Genomic DNA, 18,374 nt, shown 5'->3' with positions numbered 1-18,374 from the left:
ACTTATTATAGAGAGTGTTGAGAGCTGAAGTGTATGTAAATGGCTAATACCTTAATGTCATCAAGTTTTTTATCTTCTCAGTTAGGTGGTGGGATACCTAAGGTAGGGTCAGGATAGGATATATTTTTTCATCTAAGAAGAGTTTGGGGGGTTCAGTATTTTAAAGAAAGGGGTGAAATACTATTTATTGCACTTACAGCACAAATTACTTTCAGAGGAACAGCCACTGATCAGGAACGATTCAGTCTTGATGAATTACCCTGCCTTACACAGTGATATAGCTAAAGGACGCTTCTTGCTGGCTACGTTTTGTGTGAGTGTGGTGTGATATATCCCCCAGAGACAGAAGCACTTTATAAGGGGGGATACATTGTCCTCATTGCATCAACAATCCTTTCTCTGGTACATTGTGACATCCTTTTTGTGGGGTGTGTTTGTCACCGTGCTGTATAGGAGATATGTGCGTAATGAATCCATTGGAAATAAACAGTATTTTCCCCCTTATGAATATTTGATCTATGATTTATTTATCCACCCAGACTTGGACTAATAGCATGTCAAATGCTGCCTGTTTGTTTTCCTGTTGACATATTTCTATCAGCAGTGTCTTCTGTATTATGGACAGGAAAAATATTAGCAGACTTATAAAACAATAGCTTAACGAGACCAAATCTTTGATGTAAGCTAGATGGACTCCACTTGGGAAAATAATAAGAGATTAGGTGGAGGGGAGGGGTCTTTTGTCTACTGTGAAATTGTTCACATTAGGCTGGAAGAAGAGTAAATTGAGACTGACTGACTCCACCAGAAGGTCAGACACTGACTGGTACTGGCAGGCTGGTGACTGGTAAGGCAGAGCATGCCTGCGTTCCCCTGTGTAACCGACTGTATGGAGACCTGAGAGCTCTTTCTTTTGCACCTCAGTGTGCACCAAGTCATGGTGGAAAGAATCAGGCTTGATATCACTGAAAATGCCTAGTGACAGCAAGAAAGTCAGGGTTAGCTGTAGGTAAGAAGTACAAATATTTTCATAGGGGAAGAGATGCTGGAAGTCTTAACACACCATCTTGCCATAAGCGATCAAATCTGTTTAAACTGTGCTTTTCATGATCTGATGTTGAGTTTATCTTCTCACCTCTGCAATAAACCCCAAAAACCCAATAATAATTGGTGGCAAAGAATGTCAAATTTGATTACAGGGTTTGGGACACCATGAGCACCCAAGTGTAATTCACGTAATCAGAACCCTTGCCCTTCTCTCTCTGCTATGCTGCTACTCTTCTGTGTAAGTTTCGGCAAGGTAGCTGCTTCCTTTTGTCTTGTCTATTCCTAAACTGTTAAAGATCCAGAAAAGGTATAAACCCTTATTATGTGCTTTAGGCAATACTTAGTTCGATGGCTGTTGCTTCTGTTAGACCTCTGTAATAAAATGAATAATAATGGGGAGTTTTGTCAAAGGTGTCTCCTGTTACTTGTCATTGTCCGAAGGGCTGGTTCTCTGGTCCATAGGGTCTCTTTCCTACTAAGAGACAAGCTTCCACTTTATAAAGCCTAGACTTTTGTCTTTAAAATTGGAAATAGCAAAGGTAGGAAGAATGGATCCTGCTCTTATTTATTTCATGAGTTGGTTTAGGCATAGTGTAGCTTGCAGTTAATAGTAGTTCAAACCTGTACTCAAACTGTGCAGGTGAAAACCCTGTGATTTCTGCTTCCCCAGTGTATATTGTCAATGTATTTTTCTGCTTACAAGAGACTGGCTGTCAGAGACATGCAATTCAATAACATTAGGGAGGTTGGCATGCTTTCATTCAAAGGACCAGTGTACAAAATCTAAACATTTTAAATGATTTCTGCTTTGAATGGCTGCTGTAGTTCATGGCTGGTTATCTCCACTTTCAAAGACTTCCGGCATTGAGGAAAACAGCTTTCCTAAGAGCTGCTGGCAGTCCTGGTACGACTCCTCCTAGTCTCCTACACTTTTTCCTGTTCATTTCTTTTTTACATTTTAAGAAAACATTTTGAATTTTCCTGCAATCTTTGATATCAGGAGATATGTGCATAAGCACAGGCTTGCATATCTAATTGTGCACTTGGCCTTATCTTTGTCTGCAAGGCTGATGTTTACCTTTGAAAAGGAAATTATTCTTTTTGAACAATTATAGCCTCTAAGCTTTCATCATGTCTCTCTAATTTGTAGTGCTTTGCTACTAGTGTACTGTCAGATGCTTAGTGGAGTTTTAGGAAGATAATGTCCTTAACAAAAGGGAAGTAATTATTATTATTATTTTTTTAGAAGAAAGCTCTTTTTAACAATAATCTGAGTTGATCACAATGTTCTTGATAAGATGGTCTTTTCAATGCAGTAAGGATAAAGCTAAGATACTGCAGTAGCCAGGAATGAGCAGTTGTAGGAAGAGTAGAAGGGGAAGCAGTTCTTCAGAAGAGGATCTAGGGCTTACAGATCAGCGATAGCTGTGTATGAGTGGGTAATGCCATCTTGTTTTGGAAAAGCCAAGCCTTGCACTGGATGTATATGAGCAGAAATATCAACTGCAAACTATGTAAAGAAATCCTCCTGGTCTGCTGAGGAATGGTAGGGCTGGACCAGAAGTGTGATCTCCAGAGAACTAAAATGAAAATAAATAAACAGAAGGCTAGGAAGTGCAACCTGTGTGGAAAGAATGAAAGAGGTTTTGCTTTTTGGCTTAAAAAAGGCAGGCTGGGAAATGAAAGGCACCATGATGATAAGCTCTGGGTATATGTATGTACAGATATAAATAGTTACCCTGCAGAGAAGTAGAAATGAATCAGTTCTCCTTGAGCAAGGTGAACACAAGAGCTCAGTGACTTCAGCTGCAGAAGTATTCGGGTTAGATCATGAGAAGAATGTAACAGGAGAAATTGTTAAGCCATAGACTGAATTGTATGGCAAGGCTGGGCAGTCTTCCTTTGCAGAGGCCTTTAATGACAGGTTTAATCTAATGAATTCTCACTTCTGCAAACAAATTCTTTGCTGGGTTTATCTAATTTTGTGTGTATGTGTTTGTGTTTATTGGGTATTCTTGCTAATACCAAATTCACAATGAAACTTAAGCTAACAGTCTCAAAATGCCTCAATTTTGCTAGCAACTCCTAGAAAACACAAATTCCCATCTCCTGCATAAAACCCCTGATTGGTTTGAGTGGTTCCTGTTGTAGTACTGTTACACTGCTAAACTGAGCCTCATGCAGCTGTTGCATAACCTCAAGAGGTAACACACTGAAGGAGACTTCTAGAGACTAGGAAAACATGTTCTCTTTTACCTGTGCCCAGTTTAGAACAAAGCAATGTGCATGAAGGTGTAGCTTTAAAGATGAGCCTCCCTTAAACCTCATTTTAACATGCAGAAGGTGACTTTTTTCAACAGAGCATTTTATAATTAATAAAAACTAACTGATGGGAGAAAAGTTAACGTAATTGGTTTACTTTTAGCCCATGAACACATAGAGTAACTGTGATGTGAGAATAGAGGAGGGGAGTATATTTGCTTTCAACCTGTTGTGGCACGAGGTGTTTACAGAAAGACACAGAAGGTGGAGCCTAGCTAAGGTAATGAAGTATTCCCTATTAGAACATTGTCATGTGTCTCTCAAGTCCCAGCAGTCCAGATGTGGTTGTTATAGAATATCTTGAACTACAAGGATGGCACAGTAAGCAAAATCTCTCATAAAATTTAATCACTTGTAATATTGTTTTCCTTGGTGAGGGTGGTGTAATTCTTACCATCGTTAACAATAATTAGCCATGGAAATTTGTCATGTTTTCTAATCATTAGTATTATTGTGTGCTTTTACTAAGTACCACAGGATTAAGCATACACTTGAGTGCTTAGCAGAAGTTGGGTCCTTAAATGACCCTTCTGTATTTCCTTTGTCATGGCACTAAAGCTGCTGCGCTTCTTGAACTTTATCTGAGTTAAGTGCTGCATACTGTATTTATATCAGACACATTTTTTTGTTTGCATTTTGGCTTTATGAAATGTCAGAATCAATCTTATACTAATGAAATGTCCAAATTTCATCTCAGCTATGAACATAGCTGCTAATCCTATAAGATGTTTACTTTCTGCCTCTCTGGCTATGTATAGTAACAGGGAGTCTGCCAACTTAAGCACTACTGACAAACGTCTCCCTACTGCTAGTCAGTCTAATAAATGTTATTTCATTGAGTAAAGATTTAAAATTAATTAATTAAATGTCATTAAAATCCCTTGCAACCTTTGACAAGTTTGCTCTTACTGCAGGCCAGTAAAAGTAGTTGCCTGAGTGCTGCCCGGCCACCCCCTGAATCCCACCCAATTCAGTGATTTTTATGCTTTATTCTTACAATTTCTTTACTTTAATCATTGTGGAATACAGCCTTTGGTGGTAGTGGCTGCATTTTGGGCAGAAATGTGGAGAAAGTAGAGAGGAAAGGTAGGATGTTCCAAGGGATGCAAAACTGGCAGGAAAAATGTAAGCCAAAGGCCCCCCTGAACAGAGTCTGGCCTTCCTAGCACATTGTATGGGGTGTACCTACAAACCTGCCAAAGTTCTCTTAAAAATGGATTTTAAAATTTTTACTGTGGCGTTCTCAAAGTGAGAGCTGTGCCCTTCTCAGTGTGAAGTCCCAGGCTGCTTTGCTTGGGCAAGGCTCTGCTCCACCAGTTCATGGGCAGCCTGTCCAGAGGACAGCGTGTGAGTGTGTGTAGTGATGTTTTTTATGTTTAGTTTCTAAGCTTCAGGTCCTGATTTTCCCCATCCACCCATAGCCCTTGGCACCTATGCAAACACCACCAGAAGTCTGCTCAGGCAGAATGGTGTATTTATTTGCACTGGCCAAGTGCCTGAGGAATTACCCAGGAACAGGGCCCTTGTGTGCTGACCACCATGGAAAAAAGGATTTCAGTAAGTGTTTCTCAGACTTCTGAGGCCCAGGCAACACTTCGTTTGAGATGGGAAGTGCTAGGCAGATGACAATGCAGCCAAGCAGCCCTTGCAGCAGTCCTGTGCATGGTCATTAGACTCCTTAACACAATGCAACCCGTCTTTGGACTACCAGGGCTCTTAGTCCTGTTGGGTTCTTGAGAGTGGTTGAACGGGTAGAGCATGCAGCCACCTTGCACAGTTTCCCTTGCAAACCATTTGGGAATCACTGAGCTTTTTTTTCCCCCACAAGTTATGGGAAAGATGATGAGGAAGAGGAGGTAACACACACAGGAACCTTGTGGGAATACAACTTGGCACCTGACTTGGTCTGATGTAGAAGCGTAGATCAGAGGCAGTGGCCACTGCCTGGCTTGGTACCTCTGACTGATGCTGCACAGCTTTTCATTGACAAAATGGGAAATCTCTTTTCACACACTCTGCTCCTCATAGTTCTGCTGATGGACAGCAACCAGCCAGGAACTATGGGATTGTGGCAGTTTAGGACCAGATGTTACAGCAGTGTGATTTGACCTGAGACCTGGATGTGTTATCTCTATTTCTGCTTGTATTTAGGCAATGCCACTGCTACAGCAAAGGAATCACAAATAGAGTTTTAATTTTCTTGGATCAGATGATCTTGTCCTCAGAAATCAATCTGGTTTGGCCAGTGGAGACCTTATTGATTCACCTTCCTTCAGCTCATGAGGATTTACAGTATTAATATCTTCCACACGAGAGACCACTTTTCTAGGTGACTTGCCGTTGCCTTTCATGCATTCAGAAACAGGGCCATAGCTTTTAGAAAGATGTAAATGAGGTTTATTCATAGCAATTGTATGTACTTTATGTACATAGTTATCAGAAAACATGGAAACCAGCAGCCTGTGGGCCTGAGGTCTTCAGAAGTAGTTGTCCTTTCCTCTTGTAATAGACTTGTTCTTGTCTGATTCTCACCCTCAAGATTGCTGGAGTTTCTTTATACATTGCAATGTCTTGTTTTGGGATTTGTGAAGGATTTATTGTCAAATCCATGTTAGAGCATGGCACAGAAGTACTGGTTAAATAAAGGACATTTCCCGCAGTGACATGGGACCAAATACACCTTTCTAGCACTGTTGTGCAGGACTCAAAATGATCCTCAAGGCTCAAGAACCCATACGTCAGGAAGTGTCAGGCAGAAAGGTGTCATCCCTCAATGTCTGACTGAGAGCCCTTTTCTGTTTAGTATTTTTACCCCCCTTCTGTTTAGTTCCTGCTCTGCCACTTAATGTGATGCCCGTTTATTGCAGAGTGCTTTTAGTTTGGTCCTTTTAAAAGCTCCCTGAGGCACAATGATGCCTAGAAATTAATGTATTCCCTTCCCGCACATCAAGCAGATGTGTGTATATTGAGTTAGTGTCTGCAGCGTTTAGCTGGTTTCTTTTCAGAGCATAGTTGAATCACTGCTACATACCAAACCCATCTGAGGCCTTTCCTCCCTGAACTACTGGGATGTGTAGCTTTATACTTTTAGCTTTAGTTGCAAAGCACTTGCATGAGATGCAGGTTTTTATAAAATCACTAGTCCTAAATACACTGCAGGAATAGGCAGCATAGAGCTGCAGTTGTTGAACAGGAGCATGTGTGAGGCACCCTTAGCATTCCAAGGCTTTGTCACCTTTGCCCATCCATCTTTTTCTTACTGCTGGAGTAGAAGTCATCTTTGAAAAGACTACTGGTTGAAAACCTGAGGGCTTTGGTTAACATGCTAGGCAAAGCATCTGTGCTTATATATTCCAGCTAACAGTGCATCCAGGTTAGGGTAAGTCCTGCTTCTCCTTCCCTCAAGTGAAAGAGAATCCTGCCTGAAAGTTCTTACTGCACAAAGCCATGAGTGTTACTTCTCAGCTGGGGTTGAGGTCACTCATCTTACCTGCAGCGCCTTATGGTCTGTCAGAAACCAGATGTATCTTTCCACCACATACCTGCAAATCTTCTTTGTATTGTATCATAGCCCCTGTTGCTGAGATAGTCAGCAGAAATAACTCTGGCAGAGCATCAGTCCTGTCCTACTTTTCTAGCTTTACCAGAGAGAAAAGTGCCATCACACTCAGAACTAAAAATGTCATCTTCAGGGTGCATTGTGCTTATCAAGGTACGACACCGTAAGGATGATTTCCTGGAAATCCCTCCAGCGCTTTGAGGTACACAGAGCACCCTTCCCACTCTATTAAAAAGACTCAGCTGCTCAAGTCAGTCTTTTCAAAATATAGATTTATTTTAAGCATATGAAACATCAGGATAGGCACAATTATAAACACAGAAAGATTAAACTTGGCAATGAACTTGCAGTCAGATGACATTAGCAATAATTTAGAGGCAGGGGTTACCATTTCACATAGGAAACCTGTTGAAAATTGGTTATTTTTGGTACTAGATATTCTAGATTTTGCTCATCTCAATTTTAGTTTGAAAATATCATGACATTCCACCTCTTCCAAGTTTTTACTTAGTAGTTATTTGCATAAATACCTGTATATTTTAATTATTGTATAAAGTGCATTCAGATGAAGGAAGGGAAAAGGTAAAGGCCCAATTTCCAGTGCACTAGAGGAGACTGTGGCAAAACATACTCAAATCATTTACTTGAAAGAGCTTGATTTTGAATCAGACTCAAAGAGCATGTTGAGTAATGGCAGAATAATGCAAACACAGTTTCTAGGAGGCAGCTTTAGAGTAGACATAAACTACTACACCTATGGCTTGACAGCATATTGGCCTTTTAAGTTTTGCAGAGCAAGGTCATGTTCCTCTGTTGATAATTACTAGAATAAAGTATGCTGAAGTTTTGAACGTTCCTCCTAATGTGATCCTGACAAGTTGTTACTGTAAACAACACTCTATTTCTTTTTAAATAGTCGGTTCATTCTTGGGTGCTACTGTATGCATTTTCCTGTTGGCTGAGCTGCTATCTTGGAATTCCAGGTGTTTTTTTTGTTGTTAGAAGTACAGCCATTGCTATCTCTACCTAGCCTTTAAGCTTAAAGCTGTTCCTAACAGTGGTGAATCAGCAGGTCTTGTTCAGCTTAGGCTTTATAGTTCACAAGTAGTTAAAGGAAAGCTAAAAGAAAACACCAGCTTCAGCTCTCAGCTTCTTGTAACTCATCTGTGTGTCAGAAACTTGAAAAGGCTATGGGATACTGTGAATTAAAACACTCTGGTATCATTTTTACCCCTTAAAGATGTGTTTGGGATGTAGAGGAATGGGGCAGCACCAAAAATTCTACTTGTATTTACACAAGTGGACTCCTCAGTCCAGCAGTGCTGGAGCCTCTTACCCCTCTTAGCACATCTGTTACTTTTGTGAAAGCTTGAACCTGGAAAGCAGTGCACAACATTCCCAGTATTGTGATGCTGACATCAAGGACAGAATAGTTACAGTGTTTCCTCCCTTACCCTCCAGCAGGAATAACTCTTCCTGATACAAAAGTAGAAAAAGGAACATTTTAAAAAATTATAACTTCCACTTCTCTTGTGTATCAATTGTGCTTGTGAATAGCTAGGGAAAAAATCCTGCAGAATGTGACAGCTGAATAACTCTTCTCAGTCATCCTTTTTGTCAGAGATACTTGAGTTATCCTCTTCATTGCCTTCAGGACAGACTTTATTTCTTCCAACTGATGTTTCTGAGACTGGGATTGTAGTCTTTCTAACTGGACTCTGTTTGACTTGAGGTGACTCAAAGTGATCCTTCTCCAAATGTAACTGGTATGTCTGTAGCTCTAGGTAAGTAGTAAACAACTTGGCGTATTCTGGATGCTTGAGTGCAAAGTCTTTGAACTCATCTGAAATATATGAAAAACACAGATACTGTAGTGCAAGAACAGAGTCATTTTCAGTGCCTGTTGCTTTTACCAAAGTTGATCTCCAGTTGCTTCCCTCTGAAGCATCTCAGGGATATCACATGAAGCATCTAGGTCTGTGTTTCCACAGTTTTCCCCAGAACCAGGGTAGGAGAACCATCATATGCATATAGCAACAGGACAAAAGGGAATGGCTTGAAATTGCAAGAGGGAATAGGCTAGATATTTGGAAGAATTTCTTTACTGGAAGGGTTGTCAGACATTGGAACAGGCTGCCCAGGGAAGTGGTGGAGTCACCATCCCTGGAGGTATTTAAAAGGTGTATAGATGAAGTCTTAAGGACATGATCTAGAGGTGGACCAGTCAGGGTTAGGCTGTGGTTGGACTCAATGATCTAAAGGGTCTCTTGCAACCCAGGAAATTCTGTGATTCTGTGATTTTCAGAGAGAAAAAGAAAGTAGGAAACTCTCACTGACAATATGACTGTTGAGGTACTCTTCATTACAAAAGGGTGTAACTTACCATAGGACAGCTTCCCAGTTTCATCTGCATCTATTTCTTTAAAGAGCATAGACACATCAAGCTCAGGCACCCCTAGAGCAGACTGAATGATACAAGCAAACTCATCTGCCGTTATAGCGCCGTCCTCATCCATGTCAAAGAGCTGGAGAAGACACAAAGTGCAGGAATACTTTAGCACCAGTTTGCTGATGAGCCTGGTGTGCAGGCTAGCCACACACATTAGATTTCTAGCATTCAGTGCCTGGCATTCAGAGAGACCGGTTGCATCTCAGCTACTTTCTTCTGCACAAGACTTTATGTATTTTCTCTGGAATAAGACTAAGCAGAATAGGCAGTAAGACACTTAGAGTGATGTACATGCTGGAGTTGGGTCTAGAACATTCCGCAGCAACATACCTTGCAGCATTAGTTCAGTAATAAACCCCATACAAACATGATTTATTCAGTAATAAACCCCATACAAACCCATACAAGGTTTATGTTTATTGTCAGCATGAGCTATGCTAAGGCTCTCCTGGGTTCAGCCACTCCACATTGGAACATCTTAGGTTTTTAGTCTGCATTTTCATGAAGTTACGGCACATATGTCATCAGATGAAACTTTCCAGAGTTTATGCTCTGACCTGAAATACCTATTTTAGTGTATGTGATCTGTCACCCATTAGGGAATGATTATAATTAACAAGGAATTTTGGTGACTGGAACGCAGGCAGTAGATGAACACTAATCATCCCATCCTTCCCAGTGCAGTGACAGTAAGAATCTGCTATGAATCAACCCCTTGAGAAATGCAAGGGGTGGGGAGCTGTAATTCTTAAGTGCTCGCTGCAGGCAAACTTTCTCCTTGCAAAGGAAAGTACATTTAGTGGCAAAGAAAACAAATAGCAAAAGGAAACCCATAGTTCCATTTCAGACTGAAACAGGCTGTTACAGCTAAACCAGCCATTTCCTGATGAAACTGTGGATTAAAACAAATTACTAATTTTATAATCAGCACAACTGTTAAGATACTGAAGACAAAACAATGAAACAGAAACAATAGCTGCTAGGCTTGCTTCTTCAGAGGAATGTGTAGTGATAAAACATCCTGTAAAAGCACAAATCACTCTGAACAGCTGTGGTGCTTATCTGGAAAGCAACCAGTGGATATAATGGCTTGCTGTAAAAAATCCGGTACTTCCTGGGTACAGACTAGTGTTCAAAAGTACCCAGTTTAAGATGAACATGATCCATATCCCAATATATTGTTCAATATAGTTTATAAGAAAAGATTGATGGGTAAAATAACTGAATCTCTGTCAAAGATCTACTAAAAAAAAATCTCTTGACTGTTTTCCTACTCAGGGACTGATAACCTGGGCATCCCTGGTCACACATTGCCTCTTTCTACCTGAAATATGAAAGGAACTACTGCTCCTTGACTGCTGGTACTATCAGGACACGACAGTACAAGCCAATAGATCTTAGATGCAGCCCAATTTTGGTTATGCCAGTCTGGAATAGCCCTTCCTGATTCCCTCCCCAACACCCTCACTTTGTTAACAACTGGGAATTCTACTTAGCCCTTAACCTGCAAGAGGGTATTGCTCCATCTATTGTCTACTTGTGACACTGAAGAATCACAGCAGAAAAAAACCTCAGGCAGAAAAACCATGCAAGTGCTGCTGAATCATTTTTGGAGTTAGCCTGCCAAGTTTCATATTCATTAGCACCTTCACATGGCTTTTGAAACCCTTTTCTATGATGACTGCAATTCTCCCCTCCCCTTCTCACTCTAAATGTCAATTGGTTTAAGTGTATAACTCACATTCACATAACAGATTGAAGCTATAAACTTATGATTTGAAAGCTAACAGATTTACAGTCAGTCTTAATTTGTCAGTTGTGTAGATTAACACAAAATTGAACTTACCTTAAATGCCACCTGAATAGTATCTTCTGTGTTGGCTGGGTTACAAAGGATAGACAAACCAATTACATATTCTCTGAAGTCAATGGTGCCATCTCCATTCTGTATCAAAATAGGTATGACAGTAGTTATAGTTAATATTGCAAATAGCTTTAAAAGCTGTTGGATAAATCAACTATAAAACGTTCACTGTGACAGTTTACAACAGTAGAGGTATTTGTTCTTCCTGGAAAAAATACTAACAGCTCGCTAAATCTGTGCAATATGAGGGCTGAAGTAGCAATATACACATTTTCAATAGCTAGAAAGTTGGTATCAGTTTCTGTTACATAAAGACCCGAACAAAAAAGAAAGATTTAAACAACTCAGAAGTTTTTCTTCAGTCTGTGACCTCTCAGAAGCCTCTAACAAGAACTGGAATTCATCTGGCACTGGCGCTTGCTAAAGTTCAGAGACCCATGCAACATCCTAGAATAAACAGGCCAACAGTAAGGCTGATGCCTTCAGTTAATTATTCCTAAGAACCTTCAGCAATAAAATATATGCCAGCAAAAGTACAGCCCGATGCTGCAGTAAATCTACATGGTCTATCTTAAGCCTTTCTTTGAAGCAAAGGCATTGCCCTACACGCTATTTTGAAGCAAATACACTCTCCTACCTTTTAAGCCAGAATTCATTGTAACAGCCTCTCTGGTAATTCCAGTTTTGAACATTTCACTATGTTAACTACAAAGCTACATCAAGAAAACATGAAGCTGGCCTTGATGGGATTCCTGATGAATTCTGCATTATATTTGCAGCTTGGGAAAATGGCAGATGCCTGTCAAAATATATGCTGAAGCCAGTAGTGTTCCTGTGACTGCGCTGAAAGTTTCCTGAGGGTTTTGGCAAACAGCCTGTCTGGGGAAAAGCCATACATCAGTGTTAGGTGCTGGGACACAGAGTAGTTAGTGAAAGCACAGTAGAGATGACTAGTAGCTCAGAGCTTGGAACATTCACAACAAGAGCAAATGAAAGTGTAAAGCAGAGTTTGCTTGTGGATAATGTGCTGTAATTTTCAAGAAGAAAAGTATTTTTTGAAAAGTGGACTTTCTAAGTCTGAGAACAGTACAAAACTTCTTCAGCCAAGCAGAAGAGGGGTGGTCTCCTGGGTACATCTGCAGCAAACAGCCAGATCTAGATTCTATTTCTGTCTCTCCTACCAAGTTCTAATGCCTGCTTGAGCATACCAACCTTAACCTTTCTGTTCTTGGCTTTCTGCTGCTGAATAGTGGAACATGGAGCTTGCCAGTAGAGAAATGCTAAGGCAACATAATGCTGTAGAGTGCTTTGAAAATCCGGTGTTCTATGAAATAGGGATTTCTGTTATCGAATTTAAGTTTTAGGGTAGTCCTTGATTAACAACATATGTGTAATACTGTGTCTGCTACTGACTTTTCTTTCTCAAGCTGTGCATTTGACAGGATTAAAACCCTCTAAATTTAGCCTTCAAGACCAGTTCAGGCCTATTCTGCACAGATAACTATTATTTTCTGTATATTGATAGACTAATCACTCATATTGGATACACGCAGCCTTTGAACATCTTACACTTTAAAGATTTTAATTTTAAGGAGACTTTTTAGCAAAGTTATGAATAATCTTTAAGTAGCTTTCCTCAGTGTTTAAGGGATACACCTTTTGACAGTTTGTAATCATTAGAAAAGGACAATGTTCTCTCATAAATGCTGTTTTGTTTAAAAATCTGTGCTCTTATTGTGCTACAGAGTTTGACTTTAATATTTTGCTACATCACTATTTATGGACAGGTTTTTTTGGCTGTATTCTTAGCAAAGGATTGTTTGATCCCATTAGAATATTTTTTAAAATGTATTTTTAAAGTGAGGAATATGTATCACAGGAAAATAATTGGGAATTTTTAAATAAAAGTCTCATTAAAAACAACTTCTGAAATAACACAGCCATGGCTGCACACAGAAAAATGACAAGAGCCAATAAGAGTCATATTATTGTCATTAAACTGCTAAACCCCAGTAATCAGTTTGGTACACAGAACTCCAGCCATCTGAGTAGGAAATAATGTTACTGTGCTTGCAAGTTCATGTTGTGACAAGCTCCACTAAACCCTAGGACGCTGGCTAACTTCCAGATGCTCTGGGATTTTGGTTAAGGAGAAATGATAGGGTTGTCGCCTGGAAAAAGAGATGGGACTGAATTAGTGCTTGTGCAGCTCCTCTGCAGACAAGCACTTGCAATAGTCTTTTTACACACATTTAGCTGTGTTTGCAGCCTGTGTACCCAAGAATATTTTAAGGAAGCAACATGTGAGCTGAGCTCCAGTTCTCCAAATAGCAAAGTAGAACATCAATATTTAGATATTTGTATTTATGTTACATAAACCAATCAAAACATGGTGTAACCTCAACAGCCCTTGTTTTCTTTAAGGAAACTAGTTTTCTGCTATTTTCACTGTACATGCTATGGTAGCTAGGGTTGTGTTGTTGGCTTGTTATATAATACAGTAAATCTTACACTTTGGGGAACAGTTTGCATTGTCATAAGCAGTCTCCACTTAGGGAGACTAAGGACAACTGTACAAGGACTGCAAGACAAGCTCAGTCAGTAAAGGTTGAAGTACTGCTGCCTTGAAACTTTTTTCTCACTGTGTAAAGCACTGGGGAGAATCAAGTGCGTAAGCACGTGTGCTGATCGTTCACGTTTGCTAAGGAAACGGGCACCACAGAACCTACAACTGGACCATTCAGGGAGGAACTGCAGATGCACCTTGTGTTCATATCCAGCCTCATCATGTAAGAGGCTGTTGCTGTAACTTCAAAAGTTTCCACTGCATGTTGCTACCTGCGAGTTCTAACTAGTCAGAGGGGAAAGTTCTGAAACAAACCTGGCAGGATGGCCCTTGCCTGGAGGTGCTGCACTTTCCCTCATGCTCACTCTTCTATCACTCAGAGCCCAAGTGCCACTGTGGGTAACCGTGCTTTTGCACTGTATAACTGGGTGGTGGGGAGTGCCATTAGGAAAGAACTGACCTCTTCCATCATGATCTGGGCCAATATGAATATTCTTACTGTTTGTTCCTGTCACCCAGCTTGGTATTAAACAAAGTCCAGGAGGAAAAAAAGTCTGGGCAAAAGTTCTATGGTACTTTTTCCTAGTTGCAAGTAAAAGGCTTCTACAAGTATATGAGGGAGGAGGTTTCATCAGTTTGGAAAATACTATTTGCCAAGTGTAACTGCAAGATTTGGAAGTCAAAGCTATGGCAATTGAGAAACAAACCAAACCACAGTACCTTCTTAGCAGTCAGATGCCTGGCAGGCATTGTGGGGCATTTCTCAATTAGTCACTGATGTCTCCCTGGGGAGGGGCAGGGGTATGTGGACTCAGAGAGGCTCTGGAGGCTGCCCGGAGTGTGCAGGCTGTGCTGCTCATCCTTCAACATTCCAGGCAGCAAGAACACACCCCAGACAATTTTCTTTTAAAGCAGCAAAGCCCTGCTGAGAATTCTGCCTTGTTACAATGCAGTGTAAGAGCTGTTTTCATAGACAATGTATCCTTAATTCAAAGAAAAATTCATTTTATTCCTTTTTCTTTTACTCAAAACTTGACGCCTTGGACAGAACAGTGTAACTAGCTTGAGTGGGATGCTGCAGTCTGATAAAATTTAACTCTGATAGCCAGAGGTTGATTTTGGCTGGCTGGCTGCTATGTGACTGCATTATTTCAGCAAGCTTCTCTAAATATAAATGTAGTATTTTAAGTTGTTTTCATTATAACTACAATAAGGCTTGAAGGAAAGAGAGAAAGGACTAGTTAATAGAGTTGTGGGAAGGAGAAAAAGGTTGTAAATGTAGCTTTACGTAAGTCTTCAATTTTGTCCTGGCCAGCAGGTAAAACTGACAATACCACCCAGGTTTTGCTTCAGCAGACAAGCATGAAAAAGCAGAAGTAGGAAGGAAATTAAATACGGTTATGTAAATTCATTGATCATCAGAGTTATTGCAACTCCCGTGTTTTTCCCCTTGTTAGGAATTACTGCACGACTCTCACAGTGATTGCCTTAAGGCAAACAGAGCTTTATTCCAGCTTAGAGAACGCTGACAAATCAGAACAGGAACATCAACACCAAACTTAAGAGCTTTTTATATAACAGTTATACTCATATACAAGCCTGTCTATGGGAAAAAATAACTACACTTTGATCCTTCAACATATTCCCTCACTTCAGAGTCTGGAGAGAGTTTCCCAGAGAGACAGACTTACGCAGCTTTCCATCTGACAACCTACACAGACCCTTCAGAAAAGCAGCCTAATACATGCACAAAAGGAGTCACACCACTTTCAGCTGAGAGATATATATACCACTAGCTACACCTGCCTTAGAACAAGGAAAACGCTACAGTTCTCTAGTACAGCACCGTAGTCTTCCACATACATCTTCCAGACAAAGCTTATTCTGCTCTGCAATGCCTTCACGAATACATGGTCAGCTGCAGCCAGTCTTCAATGGTCACTTTGATCTTCCCATCTCCATCTTGGTCCAGGGACTTGAAGACCCGGAACATGCTGTCCATGCGTACCAAGCAGCTGATGAAGTTGTTGAAATCCATACTACCATCATCATCGGCATACCTGCGCACGATTACCTGGCTGAGCTGTTCGTTCAGGTGGAACCCTGCAGCCTTCAAGGCGTGTGGCAGCTGAGCTCTCCCAACAGTGCCCGACTGATCAGTATCATACTGCTTGTACACGCTCTGCCATTTCTTGATGTTGTTCCACAGATACTTAAACTCTTCAAAGCCCAGTTTGCCATTTGTATCACTGTCCATGACAGCTACCATGCTACGGCATGTGTCTAAGCTGAAGCCATCTGTCTTCAGGTCTTGATGTCTGGCAACAACTTTGTTCAGGATGTCCCTTAGCTCTGTGGCAGACACTTCCATATCATCTCCAGCCAGCTGGGCAAAAAGACGACGAAACTGTCTGATCTCCTCACTCTCGTAAGCTTCCACATTTGTAAAACGATTGTGAGGAGGTGGAGGTGGTTCTGGGTTGTACTGAGCTGCTGCTTCACTTATAAGATTGACAAGACCTCCAACAAGTCCTCCAAGATTCCCTCCATGTCCACCTCCTGTTAGGAGACCTCCAAGGCCACGTGCAAGGCTTCCTCCACGACCACTACCACTTCCTCCACTCAGCAAAGCTTTAGCGAGGAACATCACGAAGACTTTTTGAAGGGAGTAACTCAGAGATCCAGTGCTTCTGTAGCCCTCTGAAGCTGTGTTGTGTCTGAGCTGGGCGTGGGCAAAACACAGCTTATCTGCGTGCTTAAGACTTCACCGTGCCTGTGCACGTCTCTAGCTGCCAGCCATCTGGCAGTAGTTTCTGCCAGTTGTTGACACCCCAGTGTTTCTTCTGCATAGTTAGCTTTATGTGATTTGAGGAATCTTTTTAGAAAAAAAAAACAAACAATGAGGCTGAAAGCTGCAGAGCAGAAGTCTCAAAATACCTGTGTGCATAATTACAGCAATTTGCAAAGAGCCCTGCCATGTTGGTGTGGCTGTTCCTTAGCTGTTCCTTAGAGATGAATGCAGTGAAAGCTTACTGGAGTCCTGTCCTTGCAGTCCTTTATGCCTTCCACTTTTTGGCGAGTTGAGCATTACGCTGCTAATTTTAGTCACTGATGTTGTGCCACATAGGGAAAACGAAAGGGGTCTTGATCGCCCTTACTTATTTTGGTTGCCATAATGTATTTCTACTTGTGCTTCGGGGCCTGGACTACATGTTCATGGGTCCAAGATGGAGAGACAAGAATGAAGAATGTCCCTAGCTGTGCTAAAGCTTCAGTGCATTCAGCAATTAAGGAAACATGTTTGACTCTTCTCTATTTTAGAGATTTCTTTAATCTGAAAAACCCCTGGAACAGTTTAACAGCATATACAAGCCAACAACCTCCCAAGGACAGGTGCACTGCTAAAGCCACCTTGATCAGGAGGAGCGATGCTGAGCTGGAGGAGCTCTATGGTAAGAAACAAACTCCAGTTCATAAGCACTTGTAGTACAGGATGCTGCTTGCACTGTAGCATGTACTGGATACCTAGAAGTAAGATGAATTCTATGCCACACTCTAGTCACTGATGCTTCTGGTTAGTCAGAGGGGCACATCCACAGAGTACTTTTTCTCATCTTCAGAGAGAAGCAGAAAATGGGGGAGGTCACCAGTGACTATGGGGGAAAGCCTAAATAATCACATTTTCACTGAGTCTTCTTTATGGCTGGAGAGAGGCAAGAGGGGTCCTTATAATGTCTAACAGCACCCTTCACAAACACAGCAGGAACTTACACTCCAATCTGCTTGAATCTGCCTTAAACTGCCTACTTAGAATTACATCGGTTAATTAAGCTGTCAGAGTGTGGGTACATAAGCTCAAAATCTGGGGTAGGCAGAAGGAAATACTTGGGCATTAAAATTACCATCTGGTGGTGGTGCAGCAACTTAGACAGATGGCTGTCATCTCAAAGTACAAAGTGACCAACCTTTTTCCATCAAAACTCAAGACAGAAACCGCAAGAGTCACCTATCTTGCCAATGGAATTGCTAATCAAGAAGCATTGACTAAGGTGGACGTAATGAATGAAATATCCTTCTGGGATACAGATTTTAAGAAAACACTGTCAACAAGGTGGTTAACCAAATACTCACCCTGTCGAAGAGTAGGAAAAGCTCTTTGAGGACATCTGAAATAGGCAGCTTCAAGTACTCTGCAAACTCCTCGATTCCAATTCTTCCCCCTTTGGAAGCACTCGCAATAGCAGCAAAGGTATCCAGCTGCTCTCTGACATGATTCCATTTTAGGCTATGCAAACATGAGGGAGAGGAGATATTTCTATACAGCAGATCTTGGACAGATGGAATTTCAGGAGGAGTTATTACAGTGTTCAAAGACAAAAAATAGCCAAACAGGCCACATGTGTGCAGCATTAGAAATACTTTACTTCCATCCTGGTATTTTATATGAAATCAGTAGTTAAGGACTGCTACCCCCAGTTATTAATATTAAAAGCAGGCAATTCTCTGCTTGAGTGTATCAGCCTTCCTTGCTTCCCAAACCTAGAATTGTCTGTCCAGTCTCCAGGCT

At 41.1% G+C, this 18,374-nt stretch overlaps 2 protein-coding genes across 2 annotated transcripts in view; both read right to left on the bottom strand.

The window, feature by feature from the left end:
- Nucleotides 1–7,185: 7,185 nt before the first annotated feature.
- Nucleotides 7,186–18,374, bottom strand: part of LPCAT2 (lysophosphatidylcholine acyltransferase 2) — a 30,448-nt gene continuing 19,259 nt past the window's right edge. Inside the window, exons 11-14 of the mRNA XM_084270244.1 lie at nt 17,939–18,092; nt 11,224–11,322; nt 9,312–9,453; nt 7,186–8,771 (exon numbers count right to left, since the gene is read on the bottom strand). Coding sequence (XP_084126370.1) covers nt 8,530–8,771; nt 9,312–9,453; nt 11,224–11,322; nt 17,939–18,092 — 637 coding nt within the window. The 3' untranslated portion in view covers nt 7,186–8,529. The remainder of the gene's footprint in view (nt 8,772–9,311; nt 9,454–11,223; nt 11,323–17,938; nt 18,093–18,374) is intronic.
- CAPNS2 (calpain small subunit 2) lies at nt 15,616–16,454 on the bottom strand (the record flags this gene model as incomplete). The annotated part of the gene is made up of 1 exon (XM_084270245.1): nt 15,616–16,454. One exon carries the CDS (start codon nt 16,452–16,454, stop codon nt 15,708–15,710), a length of 747 nt encoding a protein of 248 aa, XP_084126371.1. The 3' UTR covers nt 15,616–15,707.

The sequence above is a fragment of the Gallinula chloropus genome, assembly GCF_964237585.1.
Source record: "Gallinula chloropus genome assembly, chromosome: 13".
NCBI classification, from domain to species: Eukaryota; Metazoa; Chordata; class Aves; order Gruiformes; family Rallidae; genus Gallinula; species Gallinula chloropus.
This window is presented reverse-complemented; position numbering and strand designations above follow the sequence as displayed.